At 50.6% G+C, this 19,825-nt stretch overlaps 2 protein-coding genes across 5 annotated transcripts; both read left to right on the top strand.

The window, feature by feature from the left end:
* Positions 1-2,417: 2,417 nt before the first annotated feature.
* Positions 2,418-3,749, top strand: LOC309887629 (D(1) dopamine receptor-like; the record flags this gene model as incomplete). Its single annotated transcript, XM_082779506.1, has 1 exon — positions 2,418-3,749. One exon carries the CDS (start codon positions 2,418-2,420, stop codon positions 3,747-3,749), a length of 1,332 nt encoding a protein of 443 aa, XP_082635632.1.
* A 5,503-nt stretch (positions 3,750-9,252) lies between these two features.
* R3HCC1 (R3H domain and coiled-coil containing 1) lies at positions 9,253-19,684 on the top strand. Of its 4 annotated transcripts, XR_014319080.1 has the most exons (10): positions 9,253-9,368; positions 10,500-10,629; positions 11,322-11,459; positions 11,706-12,897; positions 13,632-13,804; positions 15,055-15,125; positions 15,930-16,025; positions 16,308-16,380; positions 17,406-17,598; positions 17,761-17,893. XR_014319080.1 is itself a non-coding variant. In XM_082779512.1 (9 exons), the coding sequence occupies exons 2-9, from the start codon at positions 10,535-10,537 to the stop codon at positions 17,795-17,797; spliced, it is 1,875 nt and encodes a 624-aa protein (XP_082635638.1). In that variant the 5' UTR covers positions 9,254-9,368; positions 10,500-10,534; the 3' UTR covers positions 17,798-18,907. The 4 variants fall into 4 exon arrangements, 3 of the variants coding, with proteins under 3 accessions (XP_082635636.1, XP_082635638.1, XP_082635637.1); XM_082779512.1 differs by lacking the exon at positions 17,406-17,598 and having other exon boundaries at positions 9,254-9,368; positions 17,761-18,907; XM_082779510.1 differs by lacking the exons at positions 16,308-16,380; positions 17,406-17,598 and having other exon boundaries at positions 17,761-19,679.
* Positions 19,685-19,825: the final 141 nt, after the last annotated feature.

Here is a 19,825-nt window from a genome sequence, read left to right on the forward strand (position 1 = left end):
AAGATTGCATCGAGCAGGCAGGAGGAGGAGAGCTGTGAACCAGACGAACTGCTTGTGTTTTGTTTGCCTCTGACAGAGGAGTTAACAGTCCTTTCCCCCGTAGGTATGTTCTGAGATGGGCGGAAATTGGGTAATGTTTTGGATCCCTTCCCATCCCACCTTCCCCTTGCCAGCTCAGCCTGTTTTAGAATTTCACCCTTGCACACAACTTGCACTTTCTTTAAATGGTTTTCAGTTCCTGAGGAGGAGGAGGAAGAGGAGGAGGAGGAAGCCTTCCTTGTACCTCAAGGAATAGTTTCCTGGAACGCCGTCTGGCTTAGCACGTGTGACCTAAGAGCTGTGAGCTCCCAGCCCAGCCTCTGCTGTGACCAAACGCTGCACGACAGATCCCCTGCCTTCAGGAGCAGTGAAAGCATCCCGCTGCCTGCACCTTGTACCCTACATCTCCAAAATCTTCCTGCCCCGTGTAGGGAACGTGAGAAAAATAAATACCCTTTGGGGCACAGGTGGGGCACAACTCCATGCATGAATTAAACCTGACAGGGACCCGGCCAGAGCCCTGGGGTGTCTGGGCAATTCGAGGGCTCTCCTTTTCCTCTGAATTTTGGACAGGAGGCAGGGAGCTGGCCTGACACAAAAGAGCCGTGAGCCGGCTCTTGGTGCCATCTAGCTGCCTTGCTCGGCATAGGCACTTGGCAGGAGCCCGCTGGAAGCCGGCGGAACTAATGAGGCTTAATTAAACAAAGCCTTCAGAAGTAAACTCCGTGGCATGTAGGCAGCGAGTTGCTTTAACCTGTCACAGAGCAAGCGTGCTGTTTATTTTAGGAGTAAGCTGCTCGGTGCTGCATCTTCCAGAGGATAATTGCGCTCTTGTTGCGAAGTCGTTCTTGGGCAGTTCCTGCTCTGCCAGGGATTATGCAAAGCCTGGGTTACGGGGTCAGGGTAATTAAATCTCGGTGCAGCTGAGCTGAAGCTGTATAGATTGGCTGCTGCTTTCTTCTGAAGTGGCAGCAGTGGCAGAGGTCCTTGTGATACACGACCACAGCTATCGATGCAATGAATGGATCAGCGCTGAGCTGCCTCACTTGGTGTTTTTTTTTTCCAGTTTGATTTGGAGAGCTTTTGCTGCCCTTTTGTGTCTTGGCCAGCTTACTAGCAAAGCGTTTCTCAAAAGCAGGCCCCATTTAAGCAGCTGTTCCAGAGCTGGCTCTCGAGGAAACCTGCCTCCTTGAAGGAGTTTTCTGAGGTTTCTTTATCAGGGGAGCCCTTTAGGCTAGAGTGGTTTCAGTTATAAAGCCAGGGATGGGGTCTGCTTGCTTCCAAGACTAAATTATTTATTAGTAGGTCGGAATACCACAACATTTCTCCCCTCAATGTTGGCAAGCAGACCTCTTGGGGATGAGCACTATTAGCTGACAGGGTTAGTGGCTCTGCTGGAAAGGCATCATGATTTTCAGGGTAATATTTTCAGCTGACAGTTGATTGCTGAGGTGATAGCTAACGTGGAGCTATTTAGGAATCAAATTTAAAGAAAGAATGCTGAGTTTGGAGGGGAAACTACCTTATATCGCTTTTTCTGAAAGTATTCTCATTTATTCAGGATGTAAAACTTCTAATTTATTCAGGATTTTCAAAAAAAGTAATGTTCAATACCCTCTTTGATCCTATAAGGAACCTTTACCAGAAGACTGTCTGAAAACTGCATTGTCTGATACTTTCAGAAGGAAAAAAAAAGTTAGTTTTATACAGACGTTTTGTTTTGTTCTGTTTTATTTGTTGCTTTCTTTTTCTCCTGAAGGATTTTGTGCAGCTCAAATCCCACTTGAATGTTTCTTTTACCCCTAATTCCCAAGCAACTGGCAGAGCCAGCTCTCACCTGTGTGGAATCCAGAGGCAATCAGCAGGAGAGGGAAGAGCAGAGAGCAGAGCAGCCTGTTTTAGAGCAGAGAGCATCCGTCCACAAGAGCCCAACTCCCTCTTGTGCCTGGCAGCGAGTCCCAGCCTGGCCAGTACAAAAGGGATCGACTGGGATTCTGCAGCAGGCAAGAGCTCATCAACAGCTGAAGAGCTTCTGAGAGAGGAGAGGGAGAAGGGTTTTGCAGCAAAGCCCTCCCAGCTTGCTCAACCGCCAGAGGTGAGTGCCAGCTCTTTGTGAACGGCGGGCTGCAAAGGAAGAAAAGTGGGATGGGAGGCAAGATTAAAAACTAAATGCCGCGCTGTCAGCAGGAGGCTTGGAAAAGAGTGAGGGCTTCAAGTGCTTTTCCTTGTGCTGGGTCATCTGGCTGGCTGTGAGAGCTGGGAGGATTGCAGTTGGTGCTTCTGAGCCGTCAACAGAGCGGCAGAAACAGCATTTGGGATGCTGACAGAGACTTGAACAGCTGTGAAATCCCTCAAAGGACTGGAACAACAGGAAGCCCATGGATGGTTTTTATTCCTCCGCGGAAAGGGAGGCTGTGATCAACGACACCAGGAGCAGGAAGAGCTGGACGGAGGAAGGCAACTCCACGTTGTCCTTCCACGGGGTGACAGCTGCCTTACTTCTCCTTCTCATCCTCTCCACGCTCCTGGGCAACACCCTGGTGTGCGTGGCCGTCATCAGGTTCAGCCACTTGCGCTCTAAGGTCACCAACTTCTTTGTGATCTCCTTGGCGGTGTCTGACCTCTTCGTGGCTGTCCTGGTGATGCCTTGGAAGGCCGCCACCGAGGTAGCAGGGTTCTGGCCCTTCGGGGCTTTCTGTGATGTTTGGGTGGCTTTTGATATCATGTGCTCCACAGCTTCCATCCTCAATTTGTGCATCATCAGCGTGGATCGCTACTGGGCCATCTCCAGTCCCTTCCGTTACGAGAGGAGGATGACACAGCGCGTGGCTTTCGTCATGATCGCGGTGGCTTGGCTGCTCTCCCTCTTGATTTCCTTCATCCCCGTGCAGCTGAAGTGGCACAAGGACCGTGAGCTCCATGGGGAGCAGGAGCAGAACAGCACCAGGGAGGAGGAGAGCTGTGATTCCAGCCTCAGCAGGACTTATGCCATCTCGTCTTCTCTCATTAGCTTCTACATCCCCGTTGCCATCATGATCGTGACGTACACACGCATCTACCACATTGCCCGGCGGCAGATCCGCAGGATCTCCTCCCTGGAGAGAGCAGTGGAACATGCCCAAAGCTGCCACAGCAGCGACTGCCCTCACGGAGCCTCCCTGAAGAACTCCTTCAAGAAGGAGACCAAGGTCCTCAAGACCCTCTCCGTCATCATGGGTGTCTTTGTCTTCTGCTGGCTGCCTTTTTTCGTGCTCAACTGCATGGTGCCCTTTTGTGATCTCGACCTCCACGAGCCAGGAGAGCTGCCTTGCGTCAGCGAGACCGTTTTCAGCACCTTTGTCTGGTTCGGCTGGGCCAACTCTTCCCTCAATCCCATCATCTACGCCTTCAACGCAGATTTTCGGAGAGCCTTTGCAACCCTCTTGGGCTGTGCCCACCTTTGCCCCAGCAACGTGGTGGAGACGGTGAACTTCAGCAACAAGCTGGTCTCCTACCACCACGACAGCACCTATCAGAAGGAAATGGTGACCCTTAGCTCCCCCCAGCTTCTCCCCCACGCTGCTCCGCAGCTGGAAAACAACGAGGTGTCCTTTGACAAGGTTTCTCAGCTCTCCTCTCACAGCACCTGCCCTGCAGTGATACAGGTGGAGCACGAAGTGGCTGTCTCGCTGGAGAAGATTACACCTTTCACCAGCAATGCCACGGATTGAGACAGGCTTGGGAGCAGGGTGGTGCAATGGTCTCAGGTGGAACAGGGTCTCAGATGGATCGGCTATTGCCTATTTTATGGATTTTTGAAGATAACGTGGATCCTGGTCAAGAGTTTGCATTAAAAAGTGTGGAATAGCCAGAGTGATTTTCCAGATGGCTTAAGGGATTCATATATATATATATATATATATATATTATTTATTTAAATTTTTGTTTGTAACTTGCAGTTTCAGATCCAGACCAGGTGGCCAGGAGAAATCTGTGTGGCTGCTTCCTCCAACTGAGCCAAGGGAAAATGCTTTCTGCGAAAGACAGAAATGCAAGGGTTCGAATTCCACCTTCGTTGTGACTTCAGCTGACAAAGCAGGGGCTGTTGTGGTCTGCTGAGCCTCTCCTACTTAGTCCACGAAGTAAAATTGCAGCTGTGCTTGTGGGGAGAGGGGCTGTGTCCAAAAAGCCATCAGCCCGAGGCTGCTCCATGGGCACAAGCTGAATTCAGCGCTCCGTAGTGCTGCCTTGTGCTTGGTGGAACAGCGCTGAGCTGCGTAGATGGGGAAAAACACTTTTCTGGGGGGTTGTGCAGGAAGGTGGCAGTGGCCTTGCGGGGATAAATTTATCTGAGAGATGATTAGGCTCACCTCTGACTGCCTCCCTGTAGTTCAGGCAGGTTATCCTGCAGGCCAGACAAGCGAGCAGCCACCTTTCCTGGAGCCCTGGGGCTGTGCTTGGCAGCAGCTCGTTTGGAGCATCCTGCAGGGCATTTGCTCATTAGCAAAGGATTCTGCCTGCTAAAGGTCTGCCCTGGCCCCTGAAGCAGGGCCAGCCTCTCTCTAAGCTGGGACATGCCCAGCTGAGGGCAGTCTGGGATGAACAAGGAGCACGTTTTAGCCCCAGGACACTGGACAATTTGCTGGGGGCCTTTGGTAACGAGGGTGCCTGAGCCCTTCAGCCTCGAGAGGACAAATTGCGAGCAAGAACATTGCAGATTTGGCTTCATCCCTGTGCCACATCTTCCAGCAGTCATGCCCCCTTCCTTTTCACAGTCTGCTTCTTCCCCCTTTCACTTTGTTCTCCCTCTAATTCCCTTCCTCCCCCATTTCATTAAGGATCCTTCCTGCCTGCCTCCCTTGCTGTCTCATTTCAATAATAATGGCTTCTTCAGAAGCGCTCCTTGCTCACCTGTACTCTTTAATTAGCCTCTCCTGTGCACCTTGGAGCTTGTGTCTGGCTTGCTCGGGGTAGAAATGGCAAGCGAGCAGCCCCAGCATTTCACTGTCGACTGTGACACGAGTGATTTTGGAGCGTGTTTTGATCGGTGCTCGCTTAAACACTGCGGCAGCGAGCAGCAGACCCGTGTCGCCTCGACTCCGAGACATCTTTAGCTCTCTGGCACAGCAGAAGAGCCTCCCCCCCGCTCCCTGCAAACATTAACAAAGAGAAAAATCAGCAAGTGATAATTATAGAGGAACGGTAATTATTAAATAGAGCCCAATTATAGTCAAGTTTCAGCATAATCGGTGTGGGAGGGGAGCAGAGCTTGCCGTACTTCCAAGGTCGATGCTCGGATTTCTCTGGGGAAGTGCTGATAAACCTCAGCTTCATTTGTAGCTGGTTCCCCACACAGCAGCAAAGGTAGCTGTTAAACCTGAGACAGTCTCGGGGCTTTTCAGCTCTGAGAGTTCGGGGCAGCCTAACTTACAGAAGGAATTGTTCTCAGATGATGTTGCCTAGTGTTTTTTAGGAGGCCCAACGTGAATGACTTCATGTGGACGTTACTGCAGGACACGCGGTGATTTCTCCACTAAAAGCTGGGTTGTAGCAGGTGTGTTGTGCTTTATTTGGGACTACATATAATACCCAGCCAGTGAAGGTACTGACCTGGTCTCCCTGCTTCGGAACAATTTAATAAGATCATCTTGTCGTGAGGTGCTGGGCTTTAATCCATGACTCTATATAAAGAGATTGGAGAAAATCTAGTGCTTCAGTGTACCTCAGATATCTATGATGAGCTGCAGGGTAAACCTGCAAAAGAAACACAACAGAGACAATGATGTGAACCTCTGATAGAGGTGGGGCTTCTTTTTTGTATGGTTACTGTCTGCTTTTAACTTGTGTGGAGTTTGGGAGTGCTGCAGGAGATTCCTCGTTCCTCTCAATCCCCTGCTCCAGCCGGCTGGGGCTCTCTCCTACAGAGGGTGCAGTGCCCCAGCTCCCTCTGACTCGACCTGCTACGTGCCAGGGCTGTTTCCTTCCTGGCATCTGCACCAGAAGATGCAAGGTGGTGACACTGAGCTAAACCAAAAGCCTCCAGGCTGTGGAGCAGGCCTCTGCACATCGGGGAAATGGGTAACAGCTCCAGAAAGGTGTGTGACTTGGGCTTTGTTTGGCAAAAAACATGCCTTGTCTAACTTTGCTTCAGAAGGGGCTTCTTTATTTTGCTGCCACGGAGATGGGGCAGAGAGCAGATGCTTCTCATCCTCTGACACCTCAACCACAGCCTTAGGAAACCTGACTTGTGCAAGTCTCAGGTCAGCTGGGATAACGCAGTTTTTGGTGCTGCCTCGCACCTGGGTGAGGGCAAATTGGGCACCTCCTGATCCAGAAACTCCTCTCCCTCTGCAATCACTCAGCCTTTAATAGCTGCACACCACCAGGGCTGTGCCTTGCAGTGCTTTTCCAGCTCCCGAGGTTTGCTAGCACCAGGAACGAAGCACAGTGCTGTGGGGGACAGGAGTGAGGAAAGAGAAGATGCTGCAGATCGAGGGGAAAAAGAGAAAAAGCACCAGGGTGCAGTGACACGGAGACAGGAGGCACCGAGGCAGAACGTGAGCTAAGGCTCATTTCTCAGAGAAAAAAGCCAGACCACTAGCCTGAATTATTCCCATGTGTCATCACCTTGCTTGTTCTCACGTCATCTGCTGGCCTGGAACACAGCCCTTTGAGGTGAGGTGGGAAGCTCTTCTTATTTAGTGTCTCCGACAGTCCTTGGAAGCCCAGACCTGTTTGGTTTTCCACTGATTGCTTTCTGCTTCTCTGAATTTTGCCCCGCAGTCCTGCTGGGAAGCATCCTCCTCCTTCCACCCTGAGGTTGTGCAGCGTGCTGCTACGTCCCTGGCTGTATTTCAGAGGTGAGTGAAATGAATTCCTACCCGGGGCTGGTCCTGGAGCAGAAACTGGGGGTCAGGACTTCTGCGTGCTGTTGTAAGCACTGCTCCCGTCCTGCCCTGTAATCCCAGGTAAGTCATTTGGGTTTTTGGAGCTCTGGTTTTGCCATGGGTGGGATGAGAGCAGCAGAGCTGGCTCGCCCTGCAGACAGGTTGGGAAATGGGTGCTTGTGGGGCTGTCAGGATGAGCGTGGCTGTCACTGCTGAGCAGTCTAGGTAGGAGTAAAATGAATAAATAGGTGCTCTAGTCTAATGCAAGCTGGATTGTGGAATAAGATAACAAACTGGTGACTTCAGTACTCTGAGTGCTCCAATTTGCTGCTGCAGCAGCTGCTGTGGAGGTACCAGGGCCCCAACATTATCTCATTTGGTGCCTGATTATGTGCAGAGACATCATTAACCAGGGAGAGGTGTCCAGGTCCCATCAGGCGCAATTCAAGTGTCCAAAGGCACTCAGTAAACCTGGGCACATTGGGACTAAGGGAGAAGGAATGTAAAAATCTCAATTTAAATGGAAATTGGGGGCTGCACCCCAGAGAGAAGGTACAGCAGCTGGCAGCCTTCTCCGAGAGCTCAGGCAAGTGCAGGGCAGATGGACCAGCATGTTTTGGGGAGGAAAGGTCTGTTATCCGTCTCTGCTCAGGGGTAAATACCAGAGGGGTGCAAGGGGAAACCTCACCCTGCATCCACGGCTTGGCATCCCAGGCTAGGAATCGTGCTGCCCTGCTTGTATCCATCTGGGCTAGAAAGGATGCTCTGAGGCTGGGAAAAGGGCACCGTCCTGCTCTGTGCAGTCACAAAATCAAGCACATTTTATTACGAAGGCCTGGGGCAGGCAGGAATTAAGCGTGCAGGTGGTGGCTGCGGTTGCTGCAGGAGCCTGTCTGGGTGGATAACGTGGGGCAGGGGGGCTGCTGCCCTCAAAGTGAATTTTTTCAGGTTTAGGGGGAATGGAGTTAGCAGAGAAGGGGATGATAGTGCAGGGATGGGGAACGGGAGGATGCTGTGTTATGTTGCTGCCTTGCTTGGCTTTGCTTCCAAACATCAGCTGCTCCTCATCAGGCAGAGGCCAGAGCAGGCTGCAGGTGAGAGGCAGGACGAGGGGCTCAGGGTGTTTGAAGGAGCCTGGCAGAAGCTCTTGTGCAATCACAGGCCTGGCTTTGCCAATCTATATGGTAATTCTGGGCAATCAGCTGAGGGGGAGAGCAGGAGACATTAACCCTGAGAGGAGGATTTTGTGATGCCAAGGCAAGCCTGTTACGGGGTGTGGAGCATCTACAGGAGCAATGGTGTGGCTCTTTACTACTCCCCCAAAAGAAATGGGGGTCATCAGTTACTTTGAGCACATCACTAACGAATTGTGTGTTTCGTTTTCATCCACCTCTCTCCCATGCTGACCAGCAGCGATTTCTCAGCAGGGAGCAGGCAGTGCCCCTCTCTGCTCCTGCCCGGAGCAGCAGGGATGCTTTCAGTGACCTGGGGGGCCGATGACACCCCAGGAAGACACCAAATACTGCCCTGACCTGGCCAAGGAGAGCCTTGCTGCTCTTCTGTGCAGCAGTTCTTGAAACCCTTCCTCCTGCTGCCTGCAGAAAATGTTTTCCCTAGCATTTACGCATCTTCACCATCTTCATAGCCCTTCTCTGGCCAATAATTTCACATCTTTTCTGGCTCATATCCAGCTTGCTGTCAACCACAACCCTCAGGTCCCTCTCTGCAGAGCTGCTCTCCAGCCTTTCATCCCCTAGTCCGTACGTAGAGCCAGGGTTTGGGTTTAGGGCTGCAAGGATGGTGAAGGACCTAGAGGGGAGGATGTATGAGGAGAGGCTGAGGTGACTTGGTTTGTTGAGCCTGGAAAAGAGAGAGGAGGCTGAGGGGAGGCCTCATGGTGGTCTACAGCCTCCTCATGAGGGGGAACGGAGGGGCAGGTGCTGAACTTTTCCCTTTGGGGACAGTGACAGGACCAAGGGGACAGTGACAGGACCTGAGGGAACATCATGGGGCTGGGACGGGGAGGTTCAGGCTGGACATCATCAGGAAGAGGTCCTTCACTGAGAGGGTGGTCACACACTGGGACAGGCTCCCTGGGGATGTAGTCACAGCACCAAGCCTGTGGGACTTTAAGAAGCATTTGGGCTGTGCCTTTAGCCATACAGTCTGAACTTTGGGGTAAAACCGCGTGGAACCAGGACTTGGCGACCTTTGCGAGTCCCTCCCACCTCAGGATATTCCACAATTCCCTCATATTTCCACCGTTTCCCCACCCAGGAGCGGGACACTGGACACCTAAACCCATTTAGGGCCTTAAAGGGGTTTCTTGAACCCCCTTTCCCCTCACGGAGCCCCCGCCCCGCTCCCCCCGGGCCCGGGGGCGGCGCTGCCCGGCGGGAGGAGCCGGGGCCGGGGCCGGGCGCAGGCGCCGCACCGGGAAGCGGCGCTCGGCCGGGCCTGGCGGTAGGGGAGGCGCGGGGAGGCCCGGCCGGGGGTCCGGGGAGCCCCCATTTGGGCTGTGTGAGGGGATAAAAGGGTGTGGGGAGGGAATGGGGGTGCCTGGGGGTGAAGGGAAAGGGGTAGGGGGGTGGCCGGGGGCGTGCGGGGAAGGTTTGGGGCGCTGGGGGTGCGGAGAGAAGGTTTGGGGAGTAGCGGGGTGCTGGGGGTGTGCAGGGAAGGTTTGGGGTGCTGGAGGTGCAGGGGGAAGGTTTGGGGTGTAACTGGGTGCTGGGGGTGTGCAGGGAAGGTTTGGAGTGTAACTGGGTGGTGGTGGTGTGGAGGGAGGGTTTGGGGTGCTGGGGGTGAAGAGGGAAGGTTTGGGGGTGTAACTGGGTGCTGGGGCGCTAAAGGGAAGGTTTGGGGTGCTGGGGGGGCAGGGGGAAGGTTTGGGGTGCTGGGGGTGTGTGGGGAAGGTTTGGGGCACTGGGGGTGTGGAGGAAAGGTTTAGGGTATAATTGGGTGCTAGGGGTCTAGAGGGAAGGTTTGGGAAGTAGTGGGGAGCTGGGGGTGCAGGGGGAAGGTTTGGGGTGCAGTGGGGCACTGGGGCTGTGCAGGGAAGGTTTGGGGCACTGGGGGTATGGAGGGAAGGTTTAGGGTGCTGGGCGTGCAGGGGGAAGGTTTGGGGTGTAGCTGGTTGCTGAGGGTGTGCAGGGAAGGTCGGGTATAGGAGGGTGCTGGGGCTCTAGAGGAAAGGTTTGGGGTGCTGGGGGTGCAGGGGGAAGTTTTGGGGTGTAACTTGGTGTTGGGGGTGTGGAGGGAAGGGGTTGGGTGTAGTGGGGTGCTGGGAGTGCAGAGGGAAAGTTTGGGGTGCAGGGGGTGTGGAGGGAAGGTTTGGGGTATAGCAGGGTGCTGGGGCTCTAGAGGGAAGGTTTGGGGTGCTGGGGGTGCACAGGGAAGGGACGAGGTGCAGCTGGGTGCTGGGGGTGTGCAGGGAAGGGACGGGGTGCAGTGGGGTGCTGGGGGTGCGGAGGGAGGGTTTGGGGTACTGGGGATGCAGAGGGAAGGTTTGGGGTGCAATGGGGTGCACATGGTATGGGGGTGCGCAGAAATGGCAGTGGGTGCAGGGGGTCCCCATGCGTCCCCGTCCCTCCCCAGGCCTCCCATCCGCTGCCACCCTGGCGCTGCGCTGCATGGATGGCGTTTTCCTCTCGCCCAACGAGGATGACTTCGTGGGCAGGATCGCGGAGGAGCTGGAGCACTTCATGCTCCAGGGGCAGCACCACAGGTAGGGGCGCTTGGCGTCTTGGGGTCTCGCTTGCTGCGAGACCTTTCTGCTTTGAATCAGTCCTCCGGGCTGTGAAAGCAGCAGCTGGGTTTGCGTGGCAGCCTTTGGGAGCTGCAAGATCTGCCTGGACACGGAGCTCGGGGCTTCCCCACGGGACAAGAGCCAGCTTGGAGTTCCTGCCGTGCCTGCTTTGCCCTTAAGGTGCCTTCGAGCAGAATTATTTTGGACACTGGTGGCTTTTACACCAGCTCCAGGCTGGCTGGGCTCGCTGTAGTCAGCCTGGCGGAGTTATAATTAATAGTTTTGTAATCAAATAGTTCAGCTCCCTGCTCTGCTGAGGGCTTCCTGTGCAGCAGATCCTCCCCCCGGCAGCAATCTCGTCGCCTTGCGCTTGCTGCGTCATTTTTCTTCGTCCAGGCTGGCTTTAAACTGGGTCTCCTTCCTGATCCAGTGACCTGTGAAACCCTTGAGAAGTCCCCCCAAAAAAAGGGGTTCAGGAAGGAGCAGGGGAGGAAATTCTTAGTTCAGCTATCCCACCAGCTTGTAATGACCTTAAATATTTGTTTTATAACTTTTAAATGTCAGAGAGTGCAATTATAAAACAAATTACAGTTAAGTAAATTTATTGCTGCATCCCTGTCCTTTTTCTTCCTGCAAGCTGCTGATGCCCCCGACCCCTCTGTCTTTTCCAGGGTGCTCCTGTTCCCCCCTCTGTCCAGTCGCCTCCGGTACCTGATCCACAGGACCGTGGAGAACGTGGATTTGCTGAGCAGCTTTTCGGTTGGAGAAGGATGGAGGAGGAGGACGGTCATCTGCCACTCAGCCATAAGGTACTGGGCGGTGGATGTGACAGCAGTTTCTCTGGCCGTGAGGTTTTTATTCCAGCTTTGACGCCTGAAACTTGCGCGGTGCTTCTCAGCAAAGAGGAGGGTGTCCTATTAATAGCATCTTCTGGTCACTAGGGAAGTGGAAGCTCTTTTTTTCCCCCGTCTGCAGACTTTTATGTGCAGATCCGATCATTTTCCTGCTTTCTCTCTTTTTACTCAGGCTCCTCATGCCTCTTCTCTTGCTCCTAGGCTGCCCGGTGAAAGCGGCGACCAAAACCCCAGCGCCAACGCACCGAGACCTCACCGACCTCCCCAGCCCTGGGGTCGTGGTGGCGGCCGGGGGGGCGCCAGGCTTCGGCACGGTGGGGACGGGCACGGTGACGCATCTCGAGCCTGCGTGGGGTCTGGCAGGATTAAAAGGCCGCCCCGAAAGAAGCCGGATAAAGCCCTGTACGTCCCCAAAGCGATGCGCAAGAAGGCAGAATGGGGGGAGCACGAGAGCCCGGTGGTGGCTGGCACCGAGTCGGGTGTGGATGTGGCACGAGAAGGGGAGATCTGCCCTGAGGCTGCAGCTGGGGACGCCCAGGATGGGCTGGGTAAGCCTGAAGGTGGCCCTGAATCCAGTGCAGCAGCCAGTGGTGTCTCCTTGGCCCTTGACAAGCAACAAGTCCCTGGAGAAGAGAGTGTTTCAGGAAAAAGTAACGACGATGCAAGCGATGACCATCCTCCGTGCCGTGCGGATGTCCCCTTGTTAGAAAATAATAATTTCTCTGGGCAGGAAAGTCAGGATAAAGACTGTTCCGATTCCCTTCCTTCCATACACAACGAAAAGCGAGCTGAAGCAGAAGAGCAAGAGCAGAGCCGTGTCGTAGCAGAAGGTAGCAAGACCCTGTGCCACGCTCCAGACCAAAAGGGCCAGGCTGCCGGAGTGGTGGAGAGCAGCACAAACTCCTCCCTGTCGGGAAGCCGTGGCACTGACTCCTGCACAGACCTGCCTGCTGCAACGTCGCTGGTGCTGAACGACCGAGATAAGAGCTGTGCTGATGCCAAGAGCCTGGAGAGCGGCGGAAATGTGCCACCACTGGAAGAACAGGGCAGGGACTTAGCGAGTGCTGGCGCGTCGGAGCTGGGCAAAAGTTCCTCTGAGCCTCAGGAGTGCCCCGGTGGTGCTCAGGGGGAGCAGAGCCAGCACCAGAGCCCCCCCGGAGCCCAAGATGAGCCCTTGGCTGCACCTGAGCCCATGGGTGGTGCCAAGCCATCGGGCCACGACGACCAGAAGCGCTGGGTGGAGGTGCCAGAGCACGACAAGGAGCCTTCGGGCTTGGCCGACGCGCTGTGGCGTGAGCTGCGGCTGCCTGCAGGTGATAAAGAGGAGAGCGCGGCCACCCCGGGGCGGGAGAGCAGCCTCGAGGACGACTGTTCTGCAGAGCTCCTGAAAGAGGTAGCGTTTGCCCCGGGGAATTGTTTTGAGGAAAGAAGGGTGGCTCAGGAGTTGTCCCTCAACAACAGGAGGCCAGACCTCGTGCCGGGGCTTCGCAGGTGTTTGCTGAAGCTGTCGGCAGGAGCGTGGCCTTTGGGGTGGAATTAGGTGATCTTTAGGGTCCCTTCCAACCCCAACCAGTCTGTGAGATGGTTTGGAGGCACCAAGGCAAGACCCAGCAGGGTTGCTCTTTGAAATTAAATCTTGTCTGGTGGACACCCGATTGCTCTTGGAAATGAGCTCTTGGTCCATTTTTTTGCAGCGTTTCACCCAGATTTGAACCATTTGGGTGTTTCTGGACCAGGACTAAGCCAGGGCAGAGCTGAGAAGCACTGAAGGCGATGCGCAAAAGGTGGCGGAGCGGCCGCAGCTGCCCTGGTGGTTGTGCAGTCCTCCCTGCTTTCACCACACGCCTCTTGGTCTTTCATGTCTTTGTTGTGATAATTTCCCACCTTCTCCCCATAACACAGGGAAGTGGTTAGCCCAAATTGGGAACCAAATTGCTTTCTTGAGGCAGTGCAGGAGTGGTAGTAGCAGAAGCAGCTTTGTCCCGTGCTGGTCTGATCTTTGTTTTCCATAATGTGCCTTCAAAGGATCAGCTACCTGTGCCTGTTCCTACACTTAGGGAGCTTTTTTAGAAATGCAGCTTTTATAAACCACTTCGTTTTTATTTATTCATGTCTTTTTATTCCCAGATTGTGGGCCATTTAACCGTGAAGGACATAAGCATCGAGAAGATCAGGTTTGATTATTCCAGCTATGGAGATGCACAGCTCAACGAGGGGGATTTTGGACACGTAACTGAAATCTACGACTTCTCCCCATCGCTGAAAACGGAGCACCTCTTAGAAGTCTTCTCAGATTTCCAGTAAGTACCCATCTGAGGGGTGTAAGGTGAGCAGTATCCAGACTTGAATGCACAGCAGAGTCTGCTAATGCTACACTGAATTGTAGTTTTGCCTTCGTGCTGCCACGTCTTACACCCTCTGTCCTTTAAAGGACGTTTTCCTGCAGTTTATGCATGATTTAAAACACGCCTGGTTCTTCGGGGCTCTGTCAGGCACGTTGTTGCCTACGTGCAGACTTATTCCTTCTGTTCCAGCTTCAGCGAGGAGCCTTCATGTGCTTCGTAGGAGCCTCTTTGCTATTGCATCCCAGTGCCTGAGTTGAAATTACATGCTTACATAAGTGTTTGGAAAAAAAAAAAGGGCCCAATCCTGCTGGTGGAGATAAGATTTATTATGTCAATACAGGGAACAAACAGCACTGTGCCTGAGAGGGTGACATTGAATTAGCAGCAGGATCGGGGCAAAGTTCAGCCCTGTCTTAGTGGTAAATGGTGCTCGGTGCAGCTCTGAATTAGTGTTGCTTCTGCTGGGGAGCTGAGGCGTGGTGTGTGCAGGCACCTCTCCCTGTCTGCCACCTTCCCTCCTGATACACCTGATGGATTAGCTGTGAGCGCTTCACCTCCACGCGTCCCTCTAAATCGAACAGCGTTATTTACATTCTTAATAAGCTGCTGTCTATTGCGTGTGTTTTCTCTCGTATATTTTTTTTCCACTTGCTCTGACAGTGAAACTGAGCTGAAAATTGACAGATCTAATTTGAGCAGTCAATTGTATTTGTATTTCCTGTGCTGTGGGAAACATCTTTGAAGTCCCGGCTCCCCAGCTCACATTTTCCGCTGACACATTATTAGATTTTTTTTGCTTTGGTCTCTTTCTCCTAAGCTTTGTAAACCACGTTTATAAATCACTTGCTGTTCCTTGTAAGTGACTGAGCAACCAGGTAGTGTTTGTAAAGCATTGTGCAAATGACAATATTTATGTGTTGCAAGACGCTCCCTGAAATGGAGGTTGATTTTTGGCCAAGAGCTTCTTTAGGTGGAAGAAGAGCATTTTTGGGGGCAGCTGACTGTGGCCTTGACAGGGACACATCTAATTTTCATCTGTTCCTTCCTTTCCCTTCTTGTAAGATGAATATAATGCTTTGACAAGCACCAGCTGGCTATGGGTGACAATACTAAGTACTCTTCATAACTTGAGGAGGATGATGAGTTTTACTGTGGCTTTTATTTTCCCTATTAGTGAACATTCTTCTATTGTCTTCTCATTTTAGCGAGAGTGGCTTCAAAATTCAGTGGGTCGACGATACACACGCCCTGGGAATCTTCTCCAGCCTGTCTGCAGGTAAGGGTGCCCTCACTCCTGGCTGCAGCTGAGGATCCTGCAGAGCCCCTGGGCTTTCTCTGCTCTTGCACCAGGGCCTGTCCTGACACAGCAGTTTGCAGCGGTGCTTCACATGCTCGGGCCAGAATTAGTGATGGTTCATCGTCTCTTTCTTCCTGCACACCTCAAACTTGAAACGCTTTTAATCCTTGGCATCACTGTGTGCTGTGTGGAAACTCCGCTTGGCAAGATCAGCAGGTTTTTAATTGGCTTGGGTAATAGGCAGGACACCTTTTGTATGGTGCCTTGCTAGAGCTTACTCTGTTCTGCCACGTCAGTTTTTCTGCCAAAGCTAGGCAAAATTCCTGCACGTGTGCAGCAAAGGATGCTCGTGTCCTTTTGGGGACCCTGTGAGTACAATGGCATGGGGTCGGCCACCAAGCCTCCTAGCAAAGTGACTTTTTTGGGGTGCAAAAGCTCCAAGCTCAGATCATGCCTATCCCAAGAGAAGTTTCCATCCAGCAGCATACGCAGTCTGAACACTCGTGCTCGTGGGCTGTAGTCTAATCATCAGAGGTGTCTTTAAAATCTGTTTCTATTTTCTTGGGACTCTTCCTGTGCAAGGAATGTGTGGTGTAAGCCTGAGGTGATCAGACTGAATTCAGTTGTTTTAGTGCAAGTCTTGAGATAATTTACTAGCTGGTGAAGCTCATCATACTCAGTTCTGTTACAACATGTATTGATTTTTATTTTATGATTAAAGCCACCGCAATTCAGCCTGCTAAGTTGAGCAATCTTTGTTCTTTTAATCTTTGTTCTTTTAAGCATCTCAAGCCCTGGGGCGGCGTTATCCTTCTTTAAAGATCCGACCACTGATCCACGCAACAAGGCAGTCTAAAATTAAGGCACTTCAGCGACCAAGTAAGACAATCTATTTTTAACTTTTGTTTCTCTCTTTGCCTGTCTTCTGTATCCTGGGTGGTGTCATGATGACAAATTAAATGGGGAAATACCTATTAAGTACCAATATTCCTTTTAATTTTTTTTTTTAATAGCTTTATTGGCAATGGCAGGCCAGCGAGCTGTTGCGTAGAGTTCTCAGTAACAGCCTGCTGCTGCATTCTTACACTATTTTCATCCAACCTGTTATCACTGGGATGTTAAAACTTACTGCGTCAGTAATGCTGGTTTTTGCTCTGACAGCCAAAATAACTGCAGCAGGCATGAATGGAGGCACAGGTGAATGTGAACATGTCAAATGCCATAGGCTTGCCCAGTAAGTTTTTCTGCCCTCTTACTCTGCACAATTAAAGACAATAAATAGACAAAACTGATAGCAATTACGCTTTGTGGTTGGCATAATTTTATTCGGTATCAGGTGAAGACAAAATTGTTAAGCTTAGCCATTAACATTGTTTTATTTGTTTTATTGCCTTTTAAAATCATATTGTAATCAGTTATACTTGCCACAGTAAAGAAATGCCATGAATCTTGTAGCAGTAGAGACGTTGCTGAACATACAACTATGCTGTTAGTGCTCCAGTACATTGCAGTTGAAACAGATTTCAGTATGAATGATTTAAAGGGACACTGTCACAGTTAGAAGTTCCTGAGTTTTTAAGACTGCTAGATTTGAATGAAATGCCAAAGAATTAGGTTTGCTTTCACACTCTCCGCTTCATCTGCTTTCATTCACGCTCACTGCCTGATTCTCTTTGCTGTAGCCTATTGCCACGCTTCTGAATCAGGTTATAAACTCCTTCTGGGGAACTTTGTATTCAGTTTCAATAGCAATTTCTTCCAAATTTTCTTAATTAGCTGACAGTGTCTCTTTTTTTTAAAAAAAGAGCTTATTTTCCAAGCTGTGGATGCTCTGAGCCTGACCCTTTTCCTTTAAGCTGCTGATGGGCTGCCTTTATTAATAAAAATTCTGAAAAAGCAAGCAAAGCCCACATTGCTAACTGGATAATAAATTTGCAAACACTTGCTGATAAATGATTAGATAATTGCCAAATGCAGACTATTTTGGACTTGGTAGAGTTTTGGTATATTGCTTTCTTGTAAGATGAAACTGTAGCAAGCCAGATGCTTACCAGAAACTGGAGGTTCTTGGTCACTCCTGGCCAAAGGGCTTTCCAAAAGCATCTGATACATTTAGCTATTTTTTTTAAAAATGCAGATATTTTTCTGTTGCTGCTTTCTGAGGATTTAGGCTGATGTCTTTGATTAGTTGAAATTGCGATCAGACTTTTCTCTCTGTGGATAAATTGGTCGGACTGTGTGCCTTCATTTTGTTCTCAGAGATGGGACTGGCTGAATTTTGCCAGGAGTTATGAAGCTGTTCCTGAAAGCTCGTGGGGAACAAATCTCTCTACCACTGCAGAAGTGGCCTGGAGTTTCATCATATCCAAATATCTTTTGAATTGGCATTATTGCACCTTACCTGAAAAATCTTAAGTGCAAAATCTGGAGGCACAGCTTTCTAAAAGAAAAGGCAAAATACTCTGCAGGGGTATGATGATTTGCTCATACTCCTGGGCTAATTCTGTAAAAGATCTAAGAAAATAGAACTCAGCCCTTCTGTCTCACAGTCCTGCGGTGTAGCCACGAGACTGAATAAGCTCCAACTGAATCCTTTTCACCCCTTTTTACCTAGAACTCCTTCAGGCTGCAAAAGAGAGACCCCAAACTGACACAGCGGTGGCAAGGAGGCTGGTGACCCGGGCTTTGGGACTGAAGCACAAGCAGCAGCAGTGCAGCTCAGGCACCGAAGGGCTCCTGCCAGAAAGCTTGGACCAGGAAGAATAAACCATCTCAGCTAAAAAAAAAAAAAAAAGATGTGTAGATGAGCACAGCTGTGATATTAAACTGCATGCAGAACAGTGAGTTACCACAGGGATGTTCTCTTATGGATTTAGCACCGGTTTTTTCTTTATGAAGTTGGGAAGGGAAAAAGTTTACTCTTAATGAGATGTTGAGCTCAAGAGCCAGGCCCAGTGGGCTTTGCAGTTAGCTCTTCACATCCTGCCCTGCTCTGTTTCAAAGCATCTGTCACTCACTGGGGGCACTTGCAGAAAAAAGTAAGGCTGCTAACAGAAAAGCCTACCTTATTCATTTTTAGAGTGCACCAGGGTGAGCGAATTGTATCTTGTTGGCCAAAATTGAGCTGTAACAGAGCAGAGCATCTGCAGGAGTCAAAAAAAATCTGTTCAATGTTTACTTTGTTGTAATGTTATTGTTAAAATATCCCACAATACTGACAAGCATTGAATGCAAGTGAGTTTCGGGTTTTTTTTCTTCTTACTTACATTGTTTAAAAGAGCCTGACTTGCTTTGTTGCACTGTTAGCAAGCAAAGTTGTTATCCACTGATGAGGAAAAGAAAACCAGAACTTGACAGTTGCTTGATTTGCACAGAGCCTGGTGTTGAGGGATAATGTGAGACACCTTGTTGTGATAGCAGCAGCAATAGAGCATCCAACACAGCTCAGACTCTGCTTTAGCTACACAGTCCTGGATCTTGAGAACAAATTAGAGCTTTCCAACTTACAGTAGGCTAAAAACCTTTGCTAGATGTCACCATCTGGGTCACTGGATAAAGGACAGAAATATTCTGACAGGCATTAGCAAAAGACTTCTGCATTCTTGAAGCCTCACAACATCCCTGTGAGGTAGGCTGTGGAGAGCACGAGACAGATACAGATGTTTTCAACCCCCCCCATGGACCAAAATGGTCAGTTACAATTATTGAGTTAATTTTAGCTGCTTGTAGAAGTCTTCTGTACAAACACAGAGGGATAAAAAAAAAAACAAAACTTCAGTACTAGGAATTGTGACCAAGGCCCTAAACTTTCCTGGAGTAGAAATACACAAATAGGATTTAGGAAAAAATAAAACTTTTTTTTTTTCTGGGTAAAATGTTTTTATTCAAGTAGCTGTGTCTGAAAAGCTGTAGCAACGTGTCCTCAAACAAACAGAGGAACACTCTTAGCACCATTATGAATTTACCAAGTGTAAAAATCCTTTTAAAGACAATTTACACAGGCGGTCTGCGACAGCATAGGTCCAGATCCCCGATGATGAAAAGCCATGAAGTTACCTCTGTAACGTACAGTGATGATAAAAATGCCTTAACTAAACTCATCTTTTAAAGAAGAGATGGAGTGAATATCCAGCTTAAAAGGTACTATTTAGGTGTACGTAGAAGCGGTGGGGTGAATAGCTTACTGTGTAATGGAAATTTACAATCCAGTGGACTCATCATCAGGAGATCTGCCAAGTCTTCGAGGTGTTTCAGTGGCGGTGTAGCTTCGTGGAGCTCTGATGCATTTGTAGAAAACAGTTCTGCATTAGCTGCTCCGTTCGAGAGATTGTGCTGGGAGTTGATTGTTGAACACAAGAGTTTTGACTGCAGTATTAAATTACGCTTTAGACTGTTCTGCTCAGAAAAAAGCTGCTTCTTTTTTTTTTTTCTTTCCTGCATTTCCTTGCTAAAATGGAGTAAACACACGGCGGTGCTGAGGATTAGCTGCGTTCAAGAAGCAGCGTCACAAATGGAGGCGTTTGCATCAACGGTGCGTTCAAGCTTGAGTCAAAGAGCTTAAAAATACCAAGAAAACGAACGGTAAAGACAGATTTAGGCTGTTGGAACCCAAACAAAGGCAAACTGTGCTCGCTGCAGCCTGGACCTACGGCTATGAATAAAGGTGGCGCTGCAAAGTG

This window comes from Aythya marila (assembly GCF_965140915.1).
Source record: "Aythya marila genome assembly, chromosome: 26".
NCBI lineage: Eukaryota > Metazoa > Chordata > Aves > Anseriformes > Anatidae > Aythya > Aythya marila.

Bases quoted from the DNA above. Each gene is read 5' to 3' on its own strand.
- R3HCC1 (XM_082779510.1), top strand. From the start codon at position 10,535: ATGGATGGCGTTTTCCTCTCGCCCAACGAGGATGACTTCGTGGGCAGG. The intron at 10,630-11,321 runs GTAGGGGCGCTT...TGTCTTTTCCAG, and splicing joins CTCCAGGGGCAGCACCACAG to GGTGCTCCTGTTCCCCCCTC. The intron at 11,460-11,705 runs GTACTGGGCGGT...TCTTGCTCCTAG, and splicing joins ATCTGCCACTCAGCCATAAG to GCTGCCCGGTGAAAGCGGCG.